The following is a 24,483-nucleotide window of genomic DNA, read 5'->3' as shown; positions in this document are numbered from 1 at the left end:
CCATTAGCGTATGTGAATTAGAGTGGAGAGAAAGGTAAGTATTGCGCTAAGAAAGAAGAATAATTAAGCTGAAGTAGCAGATACCTATAAGCATTGACTGTTCGTGATCCGTTTACTCTTAAACAAATGACATAATGCTTAAAGATTTTAAATGGCTATTTCTGTTTGTTACAATCACACTAAACAGCATTACTAATATAATAAAATAATATACAAAGAATATAAAGATATCAACTATAACTTTTGTGTCTCATTATCTGCATATCTCTTTATGAGATACAACATGGTACAGTGGAAGGGTGTTGAGTTTGGAGTCAGAGGGCTTGGGTTCAAATCTGAGTTCTTGTTAAGCCTCTTGACCTTTCTAGGCCTGTTTCTTTACAGTGAATGAGAGGTTGGATTAGATAACCTCTAAGGTCCCTTCCAGCCCTAAATCTATGATGTTCTGATCCCACAGACTAAATGATTTAGGGCAAAGGTCTTGTCTAATCTAAATTGTCTCTCCTTTAACACCTAGCAGAATGTTTGTTGAATTTCTGAGACAGAATTACCCAATCAGTGTGAGATTCAAAAACTGTATCTAAAGTCTATGGACATATAGTCAGTCTGAGAACTGTGTTTATTCTGGGAGGCATTAGTAAGATGCCAAAGTAGCAATATTATAATTTTTCATTTTAGGATTCAATTACACTGGAACGCCTTCCTGTAAATCTCTACTTCAATACCTTATTGTGATGTGGAGGTACTGACTCTGGGTTCTTTAAGGTTATACTACTACAAAGCAGGTTCTCACATGTTCTACCAAGGTAGAAAGGTGAGTACTGCCCAGTGCCCCAACGTAATTCTATGATCCAAGGACCAGTCTAATAAAGTTCAGAGAGATTCATCACCAAGTTATATGCAAGGTGATTAATTTTTTAGTCATAGTATCTCTCAAAGATTGTCTGCCAAGTGATCAGGTAGTTATAAGTCAAGAGTATACCTATAGCAATGAAATTTCAGGTCCTTTAAATATTGAATATCACCTAGCCCTGGGCAGCTAGATAGCACAGTGAATAGAGTACCCAGGCTGGTGTCAAGAAGACTCATCTTCTTGAGTTTGAATTTGGTCTCAGATACTTACTAGCTGTGTAACCCTGGACAAGTCACTTAACCCTGTTTGCCTTCATTCTTCATCTATAAAATGAGCTGAAGAAGGAAATGGCAAACCACTCCAGTATCTCAGCCAAGAAAACCCCAAATGGGGTCACAGAGTCAAACATGACTGAAAAAAAGATTGAAACCACCTACCCTATTCCCAGTAAATGACAGTAAATGACTGCTAAATAATACTCCCTGATGGCTTGAAATGATAAATAGGCCGGTGGAGACATATATATATATATATATATGTGTATATATATATATATATATATATATATATATATATGTTTATGTATGCATATATACATACATTATGTATTTATGTATCTGAGGAGTAATAAAACACAGTCCTACCTAAGAAGTATCCCACCTAAATGTGGCTTAAAAAAATTCTTCAATTTAATTTTATTTATTCAGGCATACTTCTCAGTTATCTATTGTGACTGAATGTATTATTATTTCCATAAGGCTAATGACCACTTTCTACTCATAGTTATCCTTTTAAATTCAATACCATAGGGCGTTGGTGACATACTTGGTTGAGGGCTTGGAAGGCACCCACTGCATTAATCCAAGCCAAAACAGGTCCTTTATTGTCTGTTGCTCCTCGTCCATAAAGTTTTCCTTTAAGTGGGAAAAGGAAAAAAAAAAGATCATAACAGTTTTTTTGAACTTCTGCTAAGTTTAAGAAGTTCAAAACAAATTTAACATGATGAATGATTATGTTAACAGCACATTTTCATTTTAGCTTTGAACAAATCTTGTTCTGAAATTGCGAAGTACATTTCATGAACACAAATTTCACATTCATTTGATGAGTGACCAATGTAAGACAATGTATATCACAGTGGCTTGGTAACAGGTTGACTCCATGACCATTGCTTATTGGAAGAGATCTGTATATTTGTAACTGAATATCATATAATCTGTCATTTTGAAAACTTGCAACTAAATGAAGAATGAATGAAAAATTTCCCAGTCCCTCTCAATTGTTCGTTACAATTTGTTTTTTTTTCTTCATCGTCATAAAATATAAATTATTGGTTTGGAATTTTTAAACAGGAAGACATTTCCACCATTAATTGAGAAGTCCTCTTACTGGTGAGTTAATCCATCCAGCAATTCAAGAGCTCATAGCCTCTTTGACAAATGAAAGAAAATCAGTAGCAGTAAACCAAATGATCTGATGAGGGGAAAGGATAGGCTGGAGGTGAAATAACATTTCTATTCATTATATTTGCTGAAATATCTAATAAAGACAAAAGTCATCAATAAATTTTATTTTACATAAATGAGGTCATAAATAACAAAGACTAGATTCCTTTTTGGAGGGTGGGGTAGAACCATATCATCTTTTGTAAATTCTTAGAAAGTCAAATACTTCTCTTTTTTTAATGAATTCTAAAATTCAAAAGGCAGCATGGCATAGAGGATGGTGACTTGGATGTGGATCTAGGAAGATCTGGGTTCATGTCCCATTTCTGATACATCCTGGCTATGTGACTCTGAGCAAGTCACAATTTCTCAGTGCTTTGTTGTTGTTTTTGTTCAGTAGTGTCTAACTCTTCATGAAGTCATTTGGGTTTTCCTGGCAAAGATACTGGAGTGGTTTGCCATTTCCTTCTCCAGCTCATTTTATAGATGAAGAACGAAGGCAAACAGGGTTAAGTGACTTGTCCAGAGTCACACAGCTAGTAGGTGTCTGAGGCTAGATTTGAACTCAGGTCTTCCTGACTCCAAGCCCAGCTCGCTCTATCCATTGTACCACCTAGCTGCTCCTCAATACTCTAGGCAAGTGTAAGACTAGCTTGCAGAGAAGGTGTTGACCTGAATTGGTAGAGAGAGTTCTATAAGCTGGGAATTACCTATAACAATGAAATCACAGGTCCAATTCCTATACCTATATAAACTTAATATGAAAGATCAATACAACCAATTAATCCTACTTTGCAACTATTTTCATTTAAATAAATTAATTTCAATGCATACAATATCATCACTTTTCAGTCACTCCTTTTACAATTTCCACCAGGATTCAGTCATTATTGTCCATTTTTTTTAATCCCTTTTGTGATTATGGTAAGTTTTGTATTTTTCTGGATCTGATATTTTTTGTTTTTCATTATTTCCAAAAGATCTTTGTAAATTTCTTTATATTCCTTATACTTTTTAATCTGAATTTTATTATAATATTCTTTTACATGAGTATAACAATTTATTTAACTATTCTTGTTTAGATTGCTTTCTTCCTTCCTTCCTTCCTTCCTTCCTTCCTTCCTTCCTTCCTTCCTTCCTTCCAGCCTTTCTTACTTTTTTATAATTTACAAATAACACTACTGTAAAAATCTTTAACATAATAGCTTTTTTTCTTTTGTGATAATACTGTTATGATATATATTTTGAACACTAGGATAAATGAGTCAAAGGGCATATTTATTTTTGTTACTTTTGCTGTGTGCTGCTAGAGCATTTTCTGAAAAGATTCTACTAGTTTCAAATTCTTTCAACAATTAATGAGTGTACCAGTTTGTATACCACCCCACTAGCACTGAGTTTTAATGTTTTAATTATTTTTGCCAATTTGAGGTGTTATCTCAAAGTTGTTTTAATTTGTATTCTTTTTAATTATTAAAGTTGAGCATTTTTCAACTGCTTATTAACAATTTATGTTTCCTCTTTTAAAAATTGCCCTTTTGTAGCCTTTGACCATTTATATACTTTGAACTGGATCTATGAAAATTTTAATAGTTCCTTATGTATTTTAGATGTAAAGTTTTTATATGTCATATTAGCCATAAGTATTTTTCCAGTCTGTTACTTTTATTTTTCTTTGTATTGTTTTTGTTGTACAGAAAATTTATCCTAATGTAATAAAACACATTTGTCTTGTCTTACCTAATAAGTCCCTCTGACAATAGAAATATCATTTCCCCTTCACAATTTTGATAAATGTCCCTTTCTTCTATCTTTTAAAATAGTTTCTCTTTGTATGCTTAAGTCTATTACCCAGCTAGAATTCAGTGTGGCATGGGTCTAAATCCATTTTCACCAAATTACTAAGCAACTTTTCCAAGTCCATTTATTAGTAATGAGCCATTTCCCCAGTTTTTGTCTGCTAGAGGTTTATCAAACTTTAGTATTTTATGTATATTTGGTTGGATATCTGGTATCTGTAAACTGTTCTACTGATCTTTTTTTTTTATCTAGTTCTGGATAGTTTTGAGAACTGCTTTATATGTTTTAAAGTCTGGGAGTGTATAACTACCAATATTACCTTTTTCTCCCCCTAGCCTTCCCTTTGATTTTATTGCCTATTTGTTTTTCGATATACATTTTATTATGTTTTCATCCATTTCTATAAATAAGCACTTTGCTCTTTTGATTGGTATTTCATTAAACTTGTAAGTGAATTTGGAGATTGTGGTCATTTTTACTATATTAATCTGACCCATTCTAAACATTGATTTCTAATTATTTAGGTATTCCTTTGTTTCCAAAATTGTAGCTATATTGTTGTCCTTTTATATGGCATATTTCTGGGTAGGCTGATTCCCAAATATGTTTCAGTTTATTGTTATTATAAATTGAGTTTCATATTTATGATATATTCTTTATTTTTAGTGCTGGCAAATAAAAATTCAAATGATTTTCCTGGGTTGATCTTGAATTCTGTGCCATTGCTGAGTTTGTGTATTGTTATCATTAATTTTCTGATTGAGACAGTTGGACTTTTCGCGTAGACCAATGTTACCTGAAAATAATGATATTTTGAGTAATTCCTTTCCAAAATTTTCTTCTTGTCTTATTGAAATGACTAGAATTTCCAAAACCATGTCAAATAAAAGTGATAAAAGTGGACGTCCTTGCTTTGTACCTTTTTTTGGTAGGAATACTTCTGTTTTTTCGTTGTTATGTTGTGTCGACTCTTGGCTTAAGGTAGATACTTTTATTATGTTGAGGAAAAATCCCTCCATTTCTACATGTTTTATTATTTTTATGAGCAAATATTACTAATATGATTGTAAAACTTTAAAGAATAGTTTTGTTTATATGTTGCATTATGTGATAGTTTTTCTGATGATGAACCAGATTTACATACCTTGTATAAACCCTGTTTTGTCATGTTGTATAATTTTAAAAATATATTGCTATATTGATGTTAATATTTTATTTGGCATTTCTGTACCTATATTCATTAGGGAAATTGGGCTATAATTTTTATTTTATATTGTTCTTTTTACCAGGTTTTTAAGTCAACTCTGTATTTCCTTCATAAACAGGATTGGGTAGTATCCCAGCATTCTCTGCATTTGTAAATAATGTAATGTATGTAATGTAGGGATAATTTGTTCTTGGAAAGTTTGAAAGAATTGACCTATGAATCATCTTGGCAATGTATTGTTTGTAGTATAATTCTTTGATGGCATCTTATTTCTTTCTCCGTCCTATTTGATTTGGATGATTAATTTTCTATTTTGTCAATTTTCACAATTTATAATTTTGTAGATAATAATCTATTGCCTTTAAATTGTCTATTTTTTTATACTTTAGCTATGTGCTATGTTTCCTGAATTAATACTAGTCTTTTGGTTGTTTTTTTTTAATAGTCATGTTTAGAGTATGTGATTTTAGAGTACAGTTTTATTTTTGAATTTCCCCCTCAATAATGTGCACTTATTTACTCTGCCTTATACCTTTCTCCAGCTGAAAAGAAAAGGAAAACAAAACTCTTGCAACAAATATGCATAGTTAAGCACAACATATTGTTACATGGCCGTGTTAAAAAATATTTTTCTTTCTACATCTTGAGTTCTGTTTTCTGTCAGCAGGGAATTAGCATTCTTTATCACTGGCCCTCTGGACATGTAAAATATCTTTATGTATCTTCAAAATTTGTCTTAGTTTTTAGAAAGTCTGATATTGCTGTAATTTGTATTTTAGAAGTATAATTTCATTTTTCTTTTTCAATTATTAGGGAATTTTTTCTTTGTCTTTATAACTTTGTAGTTTAACAATTATATACCTTATGGAATTTTCGTTAGGATTTCTTCGAGCTGGGATCCTCTGTACTGTTTATACCATCAATGTTGCTTTATCTTCTCCCCTCTGGAAAGTTTTCTGTAATTAGATTTTGGAATGCAGTGGCTATTTTTAAATTTGGGTATCTATGAACTCAATTGACTGATTTCTTTTACTTCTTCTTTTTCTTTTGAAACTATTACTTGCTCCTGGTTTTTTTTTTTCATTTAGTTGCTTTTTCAACTCTATTATATTATAGGTATGTTAGTTTTGTTGTTTATTGATTAGAGTAAGGAAGAAAGCCCAAGTTTTTCTTCAGGTTTTGGACAAGCATAGAAAATAAGGGGGTCAGGAGATGTCCCTCTTATCAAGTCTGATATTTTGGAAAGAGATAGAGAGAATACTCTCTGTTCTAGTAAGGTATCAAGTGTCTTCCAGAGGCCTGGATCAATCTTGTTCTAGGACCCCACCTGGAAAAGGAACTGGAGATATTGGAGACTCTCTTTAGCTCAGGCTGAGTGTTGTGATTGGGAAATTAGAATGATGTCCTAGCTTCTGCTGGTGGTAGTGGTGGAGGTGGTGGTGGTGGTGGTGGTGGTGGTGGTGGTGGTGTGTGGGTGTGTGTGTGCCTTTTTGGAGCTTACATGTGAGTAGCAACCATTCTGAGTTCATGCTTGACTGACCCGGGTCAGTATGTGTTGCAGTGGAAGGGGTGAGGAAAGGCCTCAGCAATTCATGACTCACATCTCAAAAAGTCAGAGAGATGGTAAGTTACAAATGGCTCTGTTTGGCTATTTGGCACGTCAAAGGAGGTAGTGCACCAGTAACTGGAGATGTAAGCTTCTGTACAGGCTCAAGAACTCTAGGACAGCAAGACTCTACAGGCAGTGGTGGTAATAATATTTCTCCTCCAGTAGTAAAAAGAGCATTGGAACTGCAATCAGGAGTGGCCTGGATTTCAATCCAATCTCCGATACAACAGCTGAGTGACCTTGGGCAATTCACTCAACTCCTTTCAGTCTATTTCATCTTTAAAATGGGAATAGTCATACATACATTAATCTTACACAGTTGTCAACATCAACTGAGATAATGTATGTAAAGTGATTTAAGGCTGCTGCTACTCTACTGCCCTAGTAATTTTTGCAAATTTGTTTTTGCTTTCTTCTTCTTTTTTTTTTTTGATGGAATATAGAGAAGGTTGGGCAATATTTCTAATTCTTTGAGGTGATTTAGGCACAGCTGGCTCCTGTTCTACCATCTTACATGAAATCTCATCAAATATTTCTGAGATATTTCCAAGTAGATAATTTTGGGATAGTGACCAATTCACTGGAAAGAAGCCAGTAAGATAATGAGAATTTTAATGATAATGTCAACAAAATTGAACAACACTTTAAATTATATAAACAACTAATTAGCTTTAGAAGTATAATTATGCCAAAGAAACAAAAATGAACAAAGTACTAACCATCAACTTCTACCAGGGTGAAGGGGTCTGTATGCCACCCATCCTCTTTTTTAGCAGGCTGCACATCCAAGTGACCATAAAAACACACTGTGGGTTTCTTTGGATCATTACCAAGTTCAGCTAGAAGAATGGGAGGTATTGGAAGATTCTGCCCATCAGGTAGCTGCAGAAATACAAGTGAACACATTAAAACAAGTCTTGTCATATAGCTTGCCTTCTCAATGGGTGGGGGAGGGAGAGAATTTGGAATTAAAAAATTTTTTTTCTAAGCATTAAAATAAATAAATAAATGAAGCATAATTATAAAAAGAAGGAAGAAATAGTATTAGTCTTCCAGAGAAGCTAGAAATATAGGATTGGGAGTCTCATATAATTTGAATTATTGTATAGCCGATAATTATTTCTTTGTGTCTTGGTTTTTCCATTTATTTTATTTCATTTTAATATTAAGAATAGGTCTCTCTGTCCTACCCAGGCTAGAAGCACACCTGATAAAAATAAGAGTTTTGCCCCACTCCATTTCTGACCTGGGCCAGTTTATCCTTCTTCAGAAAATCCAGGGCTTCTCTCCTTCTCCCATCTTCTCTCTTCCTGGTCTTCCTGGTCACCATATTAATGCTGAACTTAGACAGACCCTGGTTGGAATAGCTCATTGAAGCTCAAAATTCTAAAGCTCAAGAGGTCTGCCACCCTATGGCAGCTGAGATTACAGGAATATACCATTATGTCTTGCTAGTTTTTCTGTCTCTAAAATGTATATTATATGACTGATCCTCTTCATGGAAAGTTATGGGAAAACTTTATTAAAAATAAAATGTTTTCCAGGAATCTGGAACAAAGTTTTTACAGCAAGTTTCTCTGATAAAATCCTCAAATATAGAGAACTGAGTCAAATTTATAAGAGTATGAGTCGTTCCCCAACTGATAAATAGTCAAAGGATATGAACAGGCAATCTTCAGAAGAAATCAAAGCTATCAATTGTTATCTGAAAAAATGTTCTAAATCACTATTGATTAGAGAAATGCAAATTAAAACAACTCGAGGTACCACCTAATATCTAATATCTATCAGATTAGTTAATACTATCTCACACCTATCAGATTAGTTAACACAACAGAAGAGGAAAGTAACAAATGCTGGAGGGGATGTGGAAAAGCAGGGACACTAATACACTGTTCATGGAATTGTGAACTGATCCAACCATTATGAAGAACAATTTGGAACTCTGCTCAAAGAGCTACAAAACTCCATATACCCTTTGACCCAGCAATACCACTACTAGATTTGTATCTCAAAGAGATAAAAGAAAATAAATAACGACCTATTCATACAAAAATATTTATAGCAGCTCTTTTTGTGGTGGCAAAGAATTGGAAATTGAGGCAATGTCTGTGAATTGGGGAATGGCTGAACAAATTGTGGTACATGATTATGATGGAATACTAGTGTGCTATAAGAAATGACAAAGGGGATGCTTTCAGAAAAACCTGGGAAGACTCATGAATTCATGCAAAGTGAATTGAGCAGAACCAGGAGAAGAGCTTACACAGTAACAGTAATATTGTAAGGATGATCAACTGTGAAAGGCTTAGCCACTGTGATGTATAATATAAAATAATCCAAGACAAATCCAAAGGACTATGATGAAAAATGCTATCCACCTCCAGAGAGAGATAGAATTGATGAACTCTGGGTTTTTTTTTTTGGTTGTGTTTTCTTTTGTAGTATGGCTAATGTGGGAATATGTTTTGCATGACTTCACATATATAATCAATATCAAATTGCTTGCCTTCTCAAGGAAGGGGGGAAGAGGCAGGAGAGAGAGAGAGAGAATTTGGAACTCAAAATTTTAAAATGGTTGTCAAAATGTTTACATGTAATTGGGAAATATTTAATGAAATAAATAAAAATATTTTTTAAAATTTAAATAAAAGTAAAGTGTTTTCAACATACAAACAAGTAATATGCTTTTTATTCATTCCCTTCAATTAGTCTTTGAAGGTCAACTGCTCTGAGATCAATAAGAATAACTAATAATATCTAACATATATAGTGCTTACTATATGCTAAGCATTTTACAATTATTATTTCATTTGAACTTCACAACAACTTTGGGAGATAGATGATATTATTGTCCAATTTTACAGATGAGGAAACTGAGGCAAAAGAGGTTAAGTGACTTAGCCAGGGTCACACAGCTGGAGTGTTGGAGACTGGATTTGAACTCACCTTACTTCCTGCAAGTCCAGTGCTCTATCTATTGCACTACCTACCTTCCAATGATCAATAAATGTCCAGAACCCTCTTGGTCAAACTGATCCCAAAACAAAGGTTGGAATTTAAGATTTAAGATTGCCGTTTATGATTGAAACTTTTAATTCTTCTAATGACATGAAAGGTTAAAATAGTGTCTAGAATCTAGAGTAATTTACATGCATAGAATCTAGAGTAATTTACATGCATTTTAGTTCAAACAGAAGAATGACTTGAAAAGTAAAGATTTCAGGGTAGGAATGAGACTGATAGTATAAAGAATGACTATATCTAAATTGACCTAAAGACTCTAACTAACCATCCCCATTTCTCTCATAAACTCTCATAATCCTTATGTGGCTGAGGCCATAGGCAATACATGTTAGACATATGTTAGACTTGTGTCATTGATGACTTATATAAATAAGAATGGGGACAAAAGATATTATCAATGACACAAAATCATAAAGGGACAAAAAGACTAGGAGATAAGATGGACAGCTTAAGTGCTACATTAGCATCCTCAAGATATGAAAAAACAAAACAAAACACAGAGGGAGGTCTTCAGAACATTACATGGCTCCTCCACAGAGGACTAAAGGAAAACCAAAAATCTGTTCTTGGTGTGACTCTAACAGATGATGTCCAATGAGAGATCTTAGGATGAAGCCTTGGGCCTTCTCCCCTTTGAGCCCATGTGGTCCCATGAAATGGATCTGAGTTGTTGGTCTTTGTATTTGCTCTTTACTGTTTTAGGTAAAGGGACTGGAACTGCTGATCTTATTAGTTTCAAAAGGTCAGGAGTCTGAACCAATGCTGGGTTTTGCCACTAGTTCAGCATCGATGCCCCAAAGATCAAAGAATAGCCTTTGGAATTGACCTTCAGGACCCAGCCCTGAAATAAGGACATATCCAGCAGTCACACCACACCTGCATATGAACTTGGTGGGACCAAAGCTATGTAGAAACTTTGTTAAGAGTAAGCACACTCTTCCCAGAGAGTGAAGTGGTATAGAGGAGAGTGTACCTCTGAAGGATTAGGGGTAAATGTTTGTAATTTTGTTTTTCTAACATCTTTAAAGTAAATATTACTTTGTAAAAGCTTTTCTTTTTTTGAATTTTTAAAATTTTTTGGTTAGGCAATGGGGTTAAGTGACTTGCCCAGGGTCACACAGCTAGTAAGTGTTAAGTGTCTGAGGCCGAATTGGAACTCAGGTCCTCCTGAATCCAGGGCTGGTGTTCTATCCACTGTGACACCTAGCTGCCCCTAAAAGCTTTAAAAAGAAAAAAAAGAATAGAGGGATTATGATATTCTCTGGTGGAGAGACCATGCATCCTCATGAAATCATCATTTTAGCTAAGTGTCACATTCAGGGTTAGGTAGAATTCAATTTAATTAATTTTATTTTTTTTTTTTATCAGTGGGTTTCTGTTTCCATTGGCTTTGTAGCTGGAAGAGTCTACATCTTTTTTTTTTAATTATTTAATTATTTAATTTTATTTTTCTAGCATTCTTTTTTATTTTGAGTTCCAAATTCTCTCCCTCCTTCTAGCTACTCCCTTACCCTTTTATAAAGCAAGCAATATGATACCCATTATATAAGTGAAGTCATACAAAACATATTTCCATATTAGCCATGTTGCAAAAAAAAAAGGGAAGAAAAATAAAGTGGAAAAAATATACTTCAATCTGTACTCAGAGTTCATCTGTTTTGTCTTTGGAGATGGATAGCATTTTTCATCATGAGTCCTTTGGAATTGTCATGGATCACTGCATTGATCAGAGTAGCTAAGTCTTTCACAGTTGATTATACTTATAATGTTGTTACTATATATAATGGTTTTTGGTTCTGCTCACTTCATTTTGCATCCATTCATATAAGTCTTCCTAGGTTTTTCTGACACCATCCCCTTTGTCATTTTTTATAGTACAATAGTATTCCATCAATAATCAAATACCACAACTTGTTCATCCCTTCCCCAATTGATGGGCATCCCTTCAATTTCCAATTCTTTGCCACCATAAAATGAGCTGCTATAAATACTTTAGAACAAATAGGTCCTTTTCCTCTTTCTTTTTTTTTTTCTTTGATGTCTTTGGGATACAGGCTGAGTAGTGGCATTGCTGGGTAAAAGTGTAAGTACAGTTTTACAATCCTTTGAATGTAGTTCCAAATTGTTCTCCAGAATGGTTGGATTAGTTCACAACTCCATGAGCAACAATGCATTAGTGCCCCTGTTTTCCACATCCCCTCCAGCATTTGTCATTTGCCTTTTCTTTTGTGTTAGTTAATATGATAGGTGTGAGATGGTATTAGTCAGGATAATAGGATAAAGTAAACTGGAATAGGACAAATATATTGAAGGAAAAAATACTAAATACTAAATACTAAAAAGGCACATCACTACCTCCATTAGAAATTAGATAATCAACTGCAGGACAGAGAATTTCAATGGTTAATGGAAGTAAGATAAGACACATTACCTCTTGATGTCCCATGTCTATTGAATCTACAGCGGCTCCTAAGTGTCGAAGCTTGTCTGCAGCTATATCCATCATTTTGAAGATTTCTTGTCTGAAGTGAGGCAGGGGTTGAACAGAATCACTCTCAATGGCCACCCACTCCTTAAGTGACTATAAGGAAGTCAGTGATCTAGTTAGTGTAGAGAAAGGGGAAGGGGAAAGGGCAGCAATACCTAAAGAAATCTGCTCCTCAAGTATTCAGGAATATTTCAAATTTGAACTTACCAAATTACCTTCTTTTCCCTTTGTCTAAATGCAAGCAAACTATAATCACATGATAGGAAGATAAGAGAGGAACTAGCAAACTATTAGTTATTCTTGGGGTTATCCAATGAGACTATTGGCCAAAGGAAAAAAGGTGCTTAAAAGTTATTTCTGTGAGATGTACAGTTTTTATTAAGATCTTCAGGAATATGGGAGCTTTCTAATAAGGATTTGTCCTTTTATTTCATGAGATCAAAATGTCAAGGGACCACCATCACCTTCCTTTTTGTTAACATTATCAGGAATTAATCAGTTCTACATGGCCTCTGGAGTCATTACAGATTGGCCAGGGAAGAGTGAATCTTTGTTTCTTGTTTAGAGTTTTTAAGGATTTTCATGAGACCAGCTAGCCTTCCCTCTTTTGGCTTTTCCTGGCAAATGCTCATGCTGTGGCCTTATCTTTTTTCTCATCTTAATTGTATTTGGCTACAGCTGGCCCTTATGCTCCCTTGGGACATCATGGAATGTAGTACACTAGATTTGTTTAAAACAATAAGGACCCTAAAGGGATTTTTAGGCATTTTGTTTTTATTGATTTCATTGGTGTAGGAAACTTTCTAGTGTGGAAACTCCACATACACTAATATAGAGATAGTTTGTCATTTAGAATTTTAGAGAGGTGCCAAGTATACTAGGAGGTTAAGTGACTTATCCAATGGTCCCATGATCAATATCTGTTGAAGGCAGGACTTGAACCCAGATGTGTCTGTTTCCAAGGATAGCCCTACAACCACTAGGCCAGGCTACCTTTCTTTCAGTTACACATCCAGTTGTTTTGCATTGAAACTTCAATGATTCTGAATTTCTGATTTGGTATGAAATGGCCTATTAAACCTCTGGTCTTCTGCACTTTTTAACTGATATTTATGCTATGGTATTTTTTTTTCTAAATCTACATTTTTATTTAAAAGATTTTCTTAGGGGGGAAAAAAGATTGGTTTGGACTCTTGGCCTTAATATTCTACATCTTACATTCCATTCATGATCTTTCTAGATAAAATTGCTCGTGCTTTTACTGACCCACTTCTAATAGAGAGTGCAATTGCTCACTGGTGGAACAAATTCTGTTTTATACATATACTTTCTTTGACCAGAAATTCAAAGGTAGACTTTTATCCTGAATTTTTTGTGGCCTTTCTGATTTCCCTGTTTATTAACATTATTGCTGTTATCAGGTTGTTATAAGGCTGGGTGTATTTTCAACAGTAGAGAAAAATATATTTGGACTTCAAAATCCAACTTGGGACACTTTTCTGTTAATGCAATTCTATTCAGTAAATCTCCATTAAAATTTCTAACAAACAGGTCTTGCTACCAATTCAACTATCCAATGTGAAAAGAAAAATTAAGATAAGTCACTTGATTGGACTTCTAAGTCACACATTCATATTTGTGACTTAAGAGTAAAAAACGAGGTGGCTCTGTTTTACAGATAAACAGCAGTCCAGTGTCAAATACAAAAATAGTGGACTAAAAACCAGGGAGACCTGAGTTCTAGTCCTCCCTCAGACAGTTACTAGCTATGTGTTAGGTGTCCTGAGATTTTGTTTCCTCATCTGGATGGGATCCCAGATTTAGAGCTAGAAGGGACTTCAGAGACCATCTACTGTAACCCTCTTGTTTTACAGACAGAGAAATTTAGGCCCAGAGAGGAGAAATAACTTGCCTAAGGTCACAAGGATGACAGAGCCATGTTTTGAACCCAGGTCCTCTGATTCCAAATGTGTTCTTTCCAATGACACACTGCCTTTCAGAGAAAGGTGGTAAGGTATCACTGACTATGCCCCCTCTTCACATGAGGGGTAAATTCTTAAATTATGCATAAACATTTATTCCTACCTGAATAAATTCATTTTGATGAAGATCAATGTACTGGAAGATATTCTCTAGCATTCTGGAGGAGGGAGGGGAGGAAGAGGAGAACAAGCCGCCTTCAAGAAGTAGAAGCACTGTGAAGATGGAGGAGGCCTGCAAATTCAAGGTGAAAAGGTCAGTTCAAAATAAAGTCAAGAACATTTACTCTTAATCTCTCACATAATTAAAGATCTTTCTTCTCCTAGCTAAAGAAACAATTGGGCTAAAATGCAAAGTCACTGAATTAGGAATGTACTTTCATTCGTTCACAAGAAGATTTTTTTTTAGCCAAAGCAATTCATGAAGACTGTACATGGAGGAGCAGTGGGGACTGCAATGTATTTGAGTGGTATGAGTATCTACCCTGATGACAAGATCATGGTTCTAAAGGTGTAAGGGATGATGGTGATGATGGTGATAACAATAATATTATTATGACAATAAATAATTAGCATTTATATAGCACCTATTACGTGCCAGGCACTGTGCTATAACACCCATTTTACAATCCAAGAAACTGCGGCAGAGATTAGGTGCCTTGCCCAAAGTCACAGAGTTAATAAGTAAGTGTCTGAGGTCACATTTAAATGCAGATTTCCCTGCCTGCAGGCCTGGCCCTCAATCCACTGCACCACCTAGCTACCTTCAGAGGCTGTGGAATTCAACGCCTCTGGGAGGTTAAGTGATTTGCTCCAGGACACACAGATAAGCATCTGAAATTAAGGTCTGGACCAGGATCCTCAGATTGTAAAAGGGTTCTTTACCTATATAGGAGGATTCATTCAATCAATATTTATTAAGCACCTTTTAAATTCGAAGGTGGGAAGGAGGGGCAGTGAGCACTGAAAAGCAAGCTGCAGTCCTCCTGAAGTTTTCATTCTCTTCTTACATTCTTCCTTAAGCATAGCATTTAGAATGCTCCGGTATGAAATTATGACTAGAGTTATCAAACTTGTGATGAGCAGGTAAGGCAAAATCCAAAGGACAATCTCATAGGGAGGCCCACTTTATCCTTTTTCTGAAGGTCCACACACCACACACACACACACACACACACACACACACACACACACACACACATACAGTAAGCTGATGTTATTAATTACGTGTTTTAGAATCATAAGCTCATAGAAACTTGGAGTTGGCAGGAAGGAAGGAAGGAAAGAAAGAAAGTATACAGTATGTTTGTGAGTCAGAAACAGAACCCAGTTTTCTTGAGCCTACTTCCTACATCCATCTATCCATCTATCTATCCATCCAGCTATCTATCTGTTTATCTTTCTATCCATTAATTTGTCTCTATATGTTTTTCTTTATTTGTTTATTTATTTAAGTCTAGGCCTATGAAGGAAACTCCCTTTAAAGAAAATACCTCCATTAATACAAATGGAAAATTTCTGCACCTTATTGTCTAAGAGAGTTACCAGGGGGCATTAAGAAGATAAGGGGTTTATCCAGGGTCACACACAGCTGGTGTGTGTCAGGGACAGTACTTAAACCTGTGATGTCCTGACTCCAAAGCCAGCCCCTCTATTCATTAGGCAATACACCCTCTTTTGCCAAGCTGATTGAATATACTATCATAATGATGATGTTCTCTACGATCTGTCATTAGGTCATATTTTCCGAGTTATTTTTCCTGCACTAATGAAGTCTTTGACTTGACTCTGATACATTTTTGCCTAGTCCCTTTTTGACCTGTGGGACACCTTTTCAAAATGGTTGGCTATCAAAGAGGCAATGTCTTTGACCACAGAACCAAGCGCAGCTACTGCTCTGATCAAAGACTGAATCGGTCACAGCAAAATGCTCCACAGACCACCAGGCTCTAACCTTTTCCTTATCTATGCATGTTTTCTCCACCATTGCCTATCACAGTGCTCGGCACACCATAGTCACTTAATAAGTGCTTATTGCTGTTGATGATAAACTCTTTTTAACATTTGTATTTTGTAAATTACTCATGATTTTATTTCAACTTTACAAATGGGACATAGAGCTTTAGAGCTTGAAAGAGCCTTAGAGATCACTAGTCTGAATCACTCATTTTACAGAGGAGGAACTGAGGCCTGGACAGGGTAAGTGAGTTGCTTAAGGTTACACAACTGGTAACTGGGGGTAGGTCTGACACCAAGGTCCATACTGTTTACATCTTTCTTTACAGTATTGAGGGGCTTTCAAAGATTAGACTTTGAGCAGTTAATGAATTTCCTTCTGCTTGTTCTCACTCCTCCCAAAGACATCATATGTAAAATGTCTGTGGTGAATATAGCATCGATTTAGTTTATTCACTAGTGTTAAAGATGTTGAAGAAATTTATTCTCATTATTCCAAAAGTCTTACAGCACACTGGTTAAAAAGCTCTGCCCTTATCAACTGAGCTAAAGAAGCATATGGCTAGATCATTTCTATGAGCAAAACAGAAAAAGGGTAATTACCATGGTAAGAAAGGGTTATGTGACTAGACACTTTGGTTTAATTTTCAGATATTTCAAATGAGTTTACACTTACATGCAGTTGGGTATGCAACTGCCACTTCTGTTTCATTTGCAATTTCAGGGCCAATGATGTGTTCTAAATGTGTCCTAAGATATTTTCACACACATTAGATTGTAATGTTGGAAACCCACCTCTTAAGGATTGATATTAATGGAGAGAATTGCAGGCACTAAGGCAAACTGGGGTGGTGGGGAGGGCAGTGAGGATGGGTACAATGATCAGGGTCAGGGAAGCCTGATAGACCCCATAAATCACAAAAATTTAAGCAAGTAATGGCCTTATTCATGTGCAGAGCTGGAGCTAAACAGAATTTTATGTCTGAGTTCATGGCCTGACTGATGTGACTGAATCAATGGGAAAGAGGAAACCTGACCCATGACCACACCAACAAATCAGTGTAAGGAGCTGGGGTAAAAGGACCCAGAATACATTTAGTCATGAAAGGTAAAAGCTTTAGGGAGACAGATGGGCCAAACAGTTTCCTGATACTCTGTCTTGCCTCCTCAGCAGACACTGATTTTCTGGTATGAATGCAGAAGACACTGCATCCCTAGCAACCTTCTCCAGAGCTATGTACTACTCTCTGACCAGAAGGAATAGCAGACATATTCTTTGCTTCTTACTCTCACTTCCAGGTTATCCCTTTACCATTATTGCTCGGTATCCTTTCCTCCATCGAGGGTCAGTCATAGTCTTTATCATCCAGACCTAATTGCTCTTGCATTTCTACCTCTCCAATGCAGTTTCCACAAAACTGCCAAAATGATGTCCCTAAAACAATGGTTTTAGGAATGGTTCCCAACATGGGACATACAAGATCATCCACTGGGGTGCAGCAAGGAAATATTAGAACTATCTAAAAAAAAAAAAGAAATTAAACTTTACTAAGATTTAACATACAGATTGACTGTCATCTTCACTCAGTTGAGACACTATTCATCTGTACTTTCATCCAAATGTAAAAAGAAACATGCCTCTCCCATGTAATTTGTTATTAATACTTGTTTCTTTAAATCTTCAGCAGCCTTTTTACGCATCTTGCAACAATATTTGCTAACAATGGAATGCATTTTAGGTTTGTTTCCCACATTGTTTTCCCTTGAATTATTTCAACAATTTTTAGGAAGAACAAATGCTTCCCTAATAATATGTAGGGGTTTTTTTGTCTTTCTCTATCAAGTAAGAAAATGATTCCAAACATTTTTCACTGTTTAGAGAAATTTTGTTAAGTACTGGATCGAGTGTGGTTGTCATTGTTGTCACCTTGTGATATTCCTGACAAAGAGCTAGGAATCCTGGGAGTGGAAGGGGGCAACTCTGCCCCCTTTTTTCCCCTATCCAATTGTGCTCATATCATTAATATTTTCAATTCCATCTTCCTTGCTAGTATGTTTTTAAACCACTCATCCACTTTGTAAGGGCAGCTTAGGTAAAACTAGATGATATAATCCATAAATTCACTTACCTAAGCACATAAAAAAGTCCAGTTTTTGAATGTTGAAAGAGAAGAAATGGAATGTGAGAGCTCCATTGTCAATAATTACGATGTGGTACTTTCAAAAGCAAAAAATTCTACTTTCCTATCCCTGGAAAATGATGCCCAGGGGTGGTTATCACAACCTGAAATAACTGCCTCATTTCTGTGTTATTGCTCTGGATAGAAAAGGCAGATTAGTGTAGTGGAAAGAATATTTGATTGGGAATGAGGACAGCTAGTGTTTAAATCCTCTCTGCCACTTTTGTCTGTGTGATCATCATCAATAATAATAGCTGACATTTTATTATATGGTGATTTAAATATATTATCTTGGTTGATCCTCACAATAACTACTTGAGGTAGACACCAAATTCAGTGCTCTTACCACTACTATTGCCAAAGTAATCCAAATATTAATAGTTACAGACAACTCAACATGTATTTATTAAGCATCCACTTACTCTGTTCCAGGCATTGGACAAAGCCCTCAGGATACCAAAAAAAAAAGCAAAAACAGTCCATTCTCTCAAAGACTTCCCAGTCTAATGAGAGAGACAACATGCAAACAGTTAGGTACAAATGACACATACAGTATAAACTGGAGACAATCTCAATGGAAAGGAATCAGCATTCAGAAGGATCAAGGAAGACTTCTTGTAGAGGATGAAACTTTAGTTGAGTCTTGAAGGAAGTCGAGGAAGCCAGAAGGCAGAAATGAGGAGGGAAATAGTTCCAGGTATTGTGGAGAGCCAATGAAAATGCAGGGGAGTTGAGAGACAGAGTGTTTTGTGAAGGAGCAACAAGAAGACCAATGTTACTAGACTACAGAGTTTGTGGAGGGAAGTAGTGTTAAAGAAGATTGGGAAAGTAGGAGGGGGCTAAGTTATGAATGGTTTTAAAAGTCAAACAAAATATTTTATTATTTTATCCTGGAAGTAATAGGGAGGCAGAGAGCTGATACGGTCAAACCTGAGCTAGAGTGAGGAGAGATTTGAGGCAAAGGAGACCAACCAGAAAGCTATTGCAATAGTCTAGATGTGAGGTGATGAGAGTCTTCATCAGGCTTGAGACAGAGTAAGAGGAGAGAAGGAAGTATATACAAGTGATGAGAGACATTATGAAGGTAGAATCAACAACACTTGGCAATTGAGAGTGAGGAGTCAAGAATGACACATAGGTTTCGAGTCTGAGTGACTGGGAGGATGGTGGTAGACTTGGCACCGAGAAGAAAGTTAGGAAGAGGGGAGAGTTTTTAGGGAAAGATGATCAGTTCAGTTTGGGACAGCTGAGTTCAAGATGTCTACAGGACATTTGGTTCAAGGGCAGTTGGAGATGCAAGACTGGAAGTCCGCAGAGAGTTAGGACTAGAAATTAGATCTGAGAATCATTTGCATAGAGATTATAATTGAATCCATAGGAGCTGATAAGATCACCATGAGAAATAGCAGAGAGAGAAAAGAAGAGTCTCCAGGACAGAGCCTTGGAAGACATCCACAATTAGCAGGCATGTCCTGGATGAAGCTCCAGCAAAGGAAATAGAGGAGAAATCAGACAGTTCAAAGGGGAATCAGAAGAGAGTAATGCCATCCAAACCTAGAGAGAAGTCAGCATCAAGGAGAAGATGATAATTGACATTATAAAAGGCTGCAGAGAGGTCAAGGAAGATGAGGATTGAGAAAAGGTCATTAGTTTTGGCAATGAAGAAGTTAGCGGTAACTTTAGAGAAAGCAGTTTAAATTGAATGATGTGGACAGAAGTCAGAGCACTAAGACAAGAGTGAGAGGAAAGGAAAGGGAGGTACAGACTATAGGCAGACTTCTCAAGGAGTTTAATCATGAAATAGGGGAAGAAATATAGGATGATTACTGGTAGGGATATTCAGATCAAGTGAAACTTATTTGAGGATAAGGGAAGCATGTAGGCAATAGGGAAGTAGCCAGTAGACAGGGAGAGATTGAACATAAATAAGAGAGTGAGGATGATAGAGGAGGCAATCTGCTGGAGGAGATGGGATGTAGTGGGATCACTTGCGTATGTAGAGGGGTTTGTGCTGGCAAGGGGAAGGGGCATCTCTTCATATGAGATAGGAGTAAAGGAAGAGATGGTAGCAGAAGGCATCTGAATGATATGACAGGAAAAAGGGGAAAAGAGGGAGCTCTTGGTGAATAACTTCAATTTTTTTTTCAGTGAAATATGAGGCAAAGTTCTTAGTTGAGAGGATGGAAGAAGGGAATCTCAGGAGACTTAAGAAGGAATGAAATGATTTGAAAAAGCTGCTAAGACAAGTAGGATAATGAATCAATTAAGGAAATACAAAAAGATTGCCTTGCCACAGCGAAGGCCCAATTGATAATATGAATATGAATTTGTAGTAGACCTAGTCAGCAAGGTTTCATGATTTTTTTCCAGCTTCAGTCAGCAGCTTATGAGTAGGAGTGAGGGCAGCAGACAGTGGGAGTAATCCAAGGCTGAGGCTTAGCAGGACAAGATAAGCTATAGGCTAAGGGGACAAAGCACTTGAAGGAAGAGGACAATGTAAAATTGAATTGGTTCACCAAAGGGTCAAGATGGGGAAGAAAGGAGAGTGTAGCCAGTACAGGGGAGGTGGCCTGGGAAAGAACTGGGGATGGAGGGGATAGAGGTCAGAGTCAGGATGAAGAACAAAGTGAGGGGATATAAGGCAGAGGGAAAGGAGGAAGGACAAAAGATTATGATCATATAAAAGAATTTCAGAGTTCATGAATATGAAACACTAGTGGATGATGGTAAGATCAAGAGTATGACCAGAATCTCTATGTGCAGCTGAGGTAGAGTGGAGGAGTAGGTCATGGGAAGTGAGCAAGTTGAAGAACTGGGAGTTTAGGGTGTTTGGGAGAGTATATATATATATTGAAGTCCCCTAATATGAGAATAGGAATTGGGAAGTAAATAAAAACTGTAAACCAGGCACTGAACTCATTGATGAAGGAAAGAAGTGTCCTAGAGGTCTGTAGACAACAGCTACCTGGATTTTGATTGGGTGGTAGATATAGATTGAACCTCAAAGGAGGAGAGGTTATTGTGGTAAGGTAAGAACCCAGAAATGACAACAGGGAACAAAGAGCATTCCAACTCCCCCACCTCAATCAATGAATGGGGAAGATGGGTTAGGGGAAGCATGAGTGAAACTTCAACAAGTGCTAGAAAAGGTGGCCAGGGAAACTGTCATCAGGAGGGAGCCAAGTAAGAGCCAGAGGATAGGGGGAGTGAGAATGGAAAAGGAGCAGACATTCTAGAGAACACAGTGGATGGTGTGGCTAGCTTTAGACTAGGACATGGCAGGGGAGGGGAGGGAGGAAAGGAGGAGGTGAGCAGGATGGAAATGGTGGTGGTACGGTAGTTGTATTTCATTCTCAAAGAGGACCAAAATGACATCACTATGTTAGAATCAAGTTACAGTTTGTCTGACTGTGGCTGATCAGCCTAATAGGAGCTTGGAATGCTCTACCATAAGTCGCGCCATAAATAGTCCATGTGAGTATTTGGAGTGGATTCTCTAAATTGGCCCATCTCACATTTCTTTTGAGCTACTTCAATTCTGGTTTGCTCATAGAGCACAGTACCTTCTCTGATGAGGGCGCACCATGTGCCAGTGTCTCCCATATCATACAATCAATTCCAAAGTTCCTAAGAGAGACCTTGAGAGTGTCCTTGTATTGCTTTTTCTGGCCACCATGTGAGCGCTTGCCTTAGTGTGAGTTCTCCATAAAATAGTCTTTTTGGCGAGCATACATTTGGCATTTGAACAATATAGCCAGACCATTGCAGTTGCACTCTCTGCAGTAAAGTTTCAATGCTTGGCAATTTAGTTTGAGAAAGGACCTCAGTGTCTGGTATCTTATCCTGCCAGGTGATCTTCAGAATCTTCCTAAGACAATTCAGTTGGAAGTGATTCAGTTTCCTGGCATGGCATTGGTATATGGTGCAGGTTTCACAGGCATACAACAACGAGGTCAACACAACAGCTCTGGAGACCTTCAGTTCTACCTCTTCATGGTAGCAAGCAATTTAAAACTGACTAACATAACTCGTCCAGGCAGAAAGGAGAAAGAGGCACTGGTTTCTTACCCTGTACATTTCTATGTACCCCATCACTATTTCTGCAGTTCATTAATACAAACTTCTTCATGCAATCCTGCCTGCTGTCAACAGCCAGAAAGCAAGAGTTGCTACTCAGTTGTTAAAATATTGAGTAATCAAGTGTAGATGATTAGTTTAATGTCAACAAGGCTGCTTTAATCAAATTTACCCAGATGGGTAATAAGTTTGTGCTTGGAAAATCAGAATAAGGAAAGAAGTTGAAAATGAGGGTGGAGGAAGCATTCAGGATATAATCCTGAAATATAAAGTTTTATTTGAAGGAGCAAAGACGAGAGCTCAGTGTTGGCAGAATATACAGAAATAATTAGGATGTTATTAGAAAACAACAGAAATTAAAACTATGTACTTTGTAGAGGCAAGATAATTTATTGTTTGAGGGAAAATAGCAATAAAACCAACCACAGAACAAAATTTCCAATGAATATTCCTTGTAGTACTCCCTGTGAATGAAGTAGAAAGTTTAAATAATAAGTCTGTAAGGACAAAATTAAGGCAAAATAAGATATTTTCAATTCATGAGAGTAAGAAGATCAGCCAGAAGGTGGTGCTAATAAACCATTCATACTCATACTTTGCCTTTTTTTTTTTTCCCAGTGGGAACAATGACTAGACTGATTTCACACTGTAGGAGGAAGTCGCTTAGGTCAAGCTAAACCATCAAGTTACAAGATCAAGAGCCAAAAGCTGGAAAAAGGATCAAGAGGAAATTAGGTCCTTTATCTCCTGCAGCAGAGCAGGCTGAAAATTAACAACCTTGAAGGAAGAGAAGGTAGTGAGTGGGACATTTTGCAAGAGACCCATTTAACTTAATTTTTTAAATTTTCATCTGTTTTTAATTTTATTTACTGTATTAGAATCTTGAACCAATAGAATCAAAGGTTTAAAAAATTAAGCAAAATATAGACCAAAAGAAAGGAAAAATAATAACTTCAACTCAAATTAGAACATCTCAAATGCTGTTTGAGGATAAGCTCTATTGAGAGTTCCTTAATTGCGATTAAAACAAAATAAAATTAAAAAAAAAACTATACTGAGGACTGATCATTTTCAATTTACTGTTTCTGATAAAGTAGCCAGGAATAACTCACTCATTTCACTCCTTTCCCTATTTTGCACTTCATAAGATTTAAAATTGGAAGCAATCTTAAAGATCACCTAGTCTATCACTGATTTTATACAAAAGGAAACAGGCCTGCAGAGGTGGAATTATTTGCTCAAAGTCACACTGGTAGTAAGAGAGTTATATTGAATACAGGTCTTCTGAGTCCAAATCTAGAGATCTCAGGCAAGAAAAGAACAAATTTGTCATTTAAATCTACTCTAGAACTTCTTTTTGGTCAAATTTTACTGCCTTTTCATCTTTGGATTTGGTTGTTATTTCGAGGCTTCAATTGCACCACTTTTGCGATATGGGAAATGAATGAATGAATAGTAATAGCTAACATCCCTATTATTATGTACTATTATATAATAGTGTGTTAAGTTTCACCATCTACAGCAGATGCCTTCTTACTCTCTTCTTAACTCTTTATGGTCTGACTTCTGACCTCGTTGCTGAACTGAAACCTCTCTCCAAATCACCAGTGATCTTTTTTATTATTTGTGTTTTTATTGATATTTTCTGTTTCATACACACCATAGCTTTTCATGCATCCCTCCCCCTCTCCCTTGCAGAGAACCATCTCGTACGACAAATAGTATTTTTTTAGAGAGAGAGAAAGAAGTCAGCTGATACGTTGAGAAAATCTGAAAATATATGCAATGTATAACATCTGTGGACCTCCCAACTTCTAGGGGTAAGTTGGGAACATCTTCTCATACCTCCTATTCAAGTCCCG

At 36.4% G+C, this 24,483-nt stretch overlaps 1 protein-coding gene across 2 annotated transcripts in view; it reads right to left on the bottom strand.

Annotated features, from left to right (window-relative positions):
- CNDP1 (carnosine dipeptidase 1) overlaps window positions 1-24,483 on the bottom strand; it is a 69,416-nt gene that overhangs the window by 22,728 nt on the left and 22,205 nt on the right. For both annotated transcript variants that reach the window (XM_020997633.2, XM_020997639.2), the window contains exons 2-5: window positions 14,515-14,643; window positions 12,373-12,522; window positions 7,634-7,796; window positions 1,679-1,767 (exon numbers count right to left, since the gene is read on the bottom strand). In XM_020997633.2, coding sequence (XP_020853292.1) covers window positions 1,679-1,767; window positions 7,634-7,796; window positions 12,373-12,522; window positions 14,515-14,643 — 531 coding nt within the window. The remainder of the gene's footprint in view (window positions 1-1,678; window positions 1,768-7,633; window positions 7,797-12,372; window positions 12,523-14,514; window positions 14,644-24,483) is intronic.

Source organism: Phascolarctos cinereus, unplaced genomic scaffold (assembly GCF_003287225.1).
Source record: "Phascolarctos cinereus isolate Bilbo 61053 unplaced genomic scaffold, phaCin_HiC Scaffold_4;HRSCAF=312, whole genome shotgun sequence".
NCBI lineage: Eukaryota > Metazoa > Chordata > Mammalia > Diprotodontia > Phascolarctidae > Phascolarctos > Phascolarctos cinereus.
This window is presented reverse-complemented; position numbering and strand designations above follow the sequence as displayed.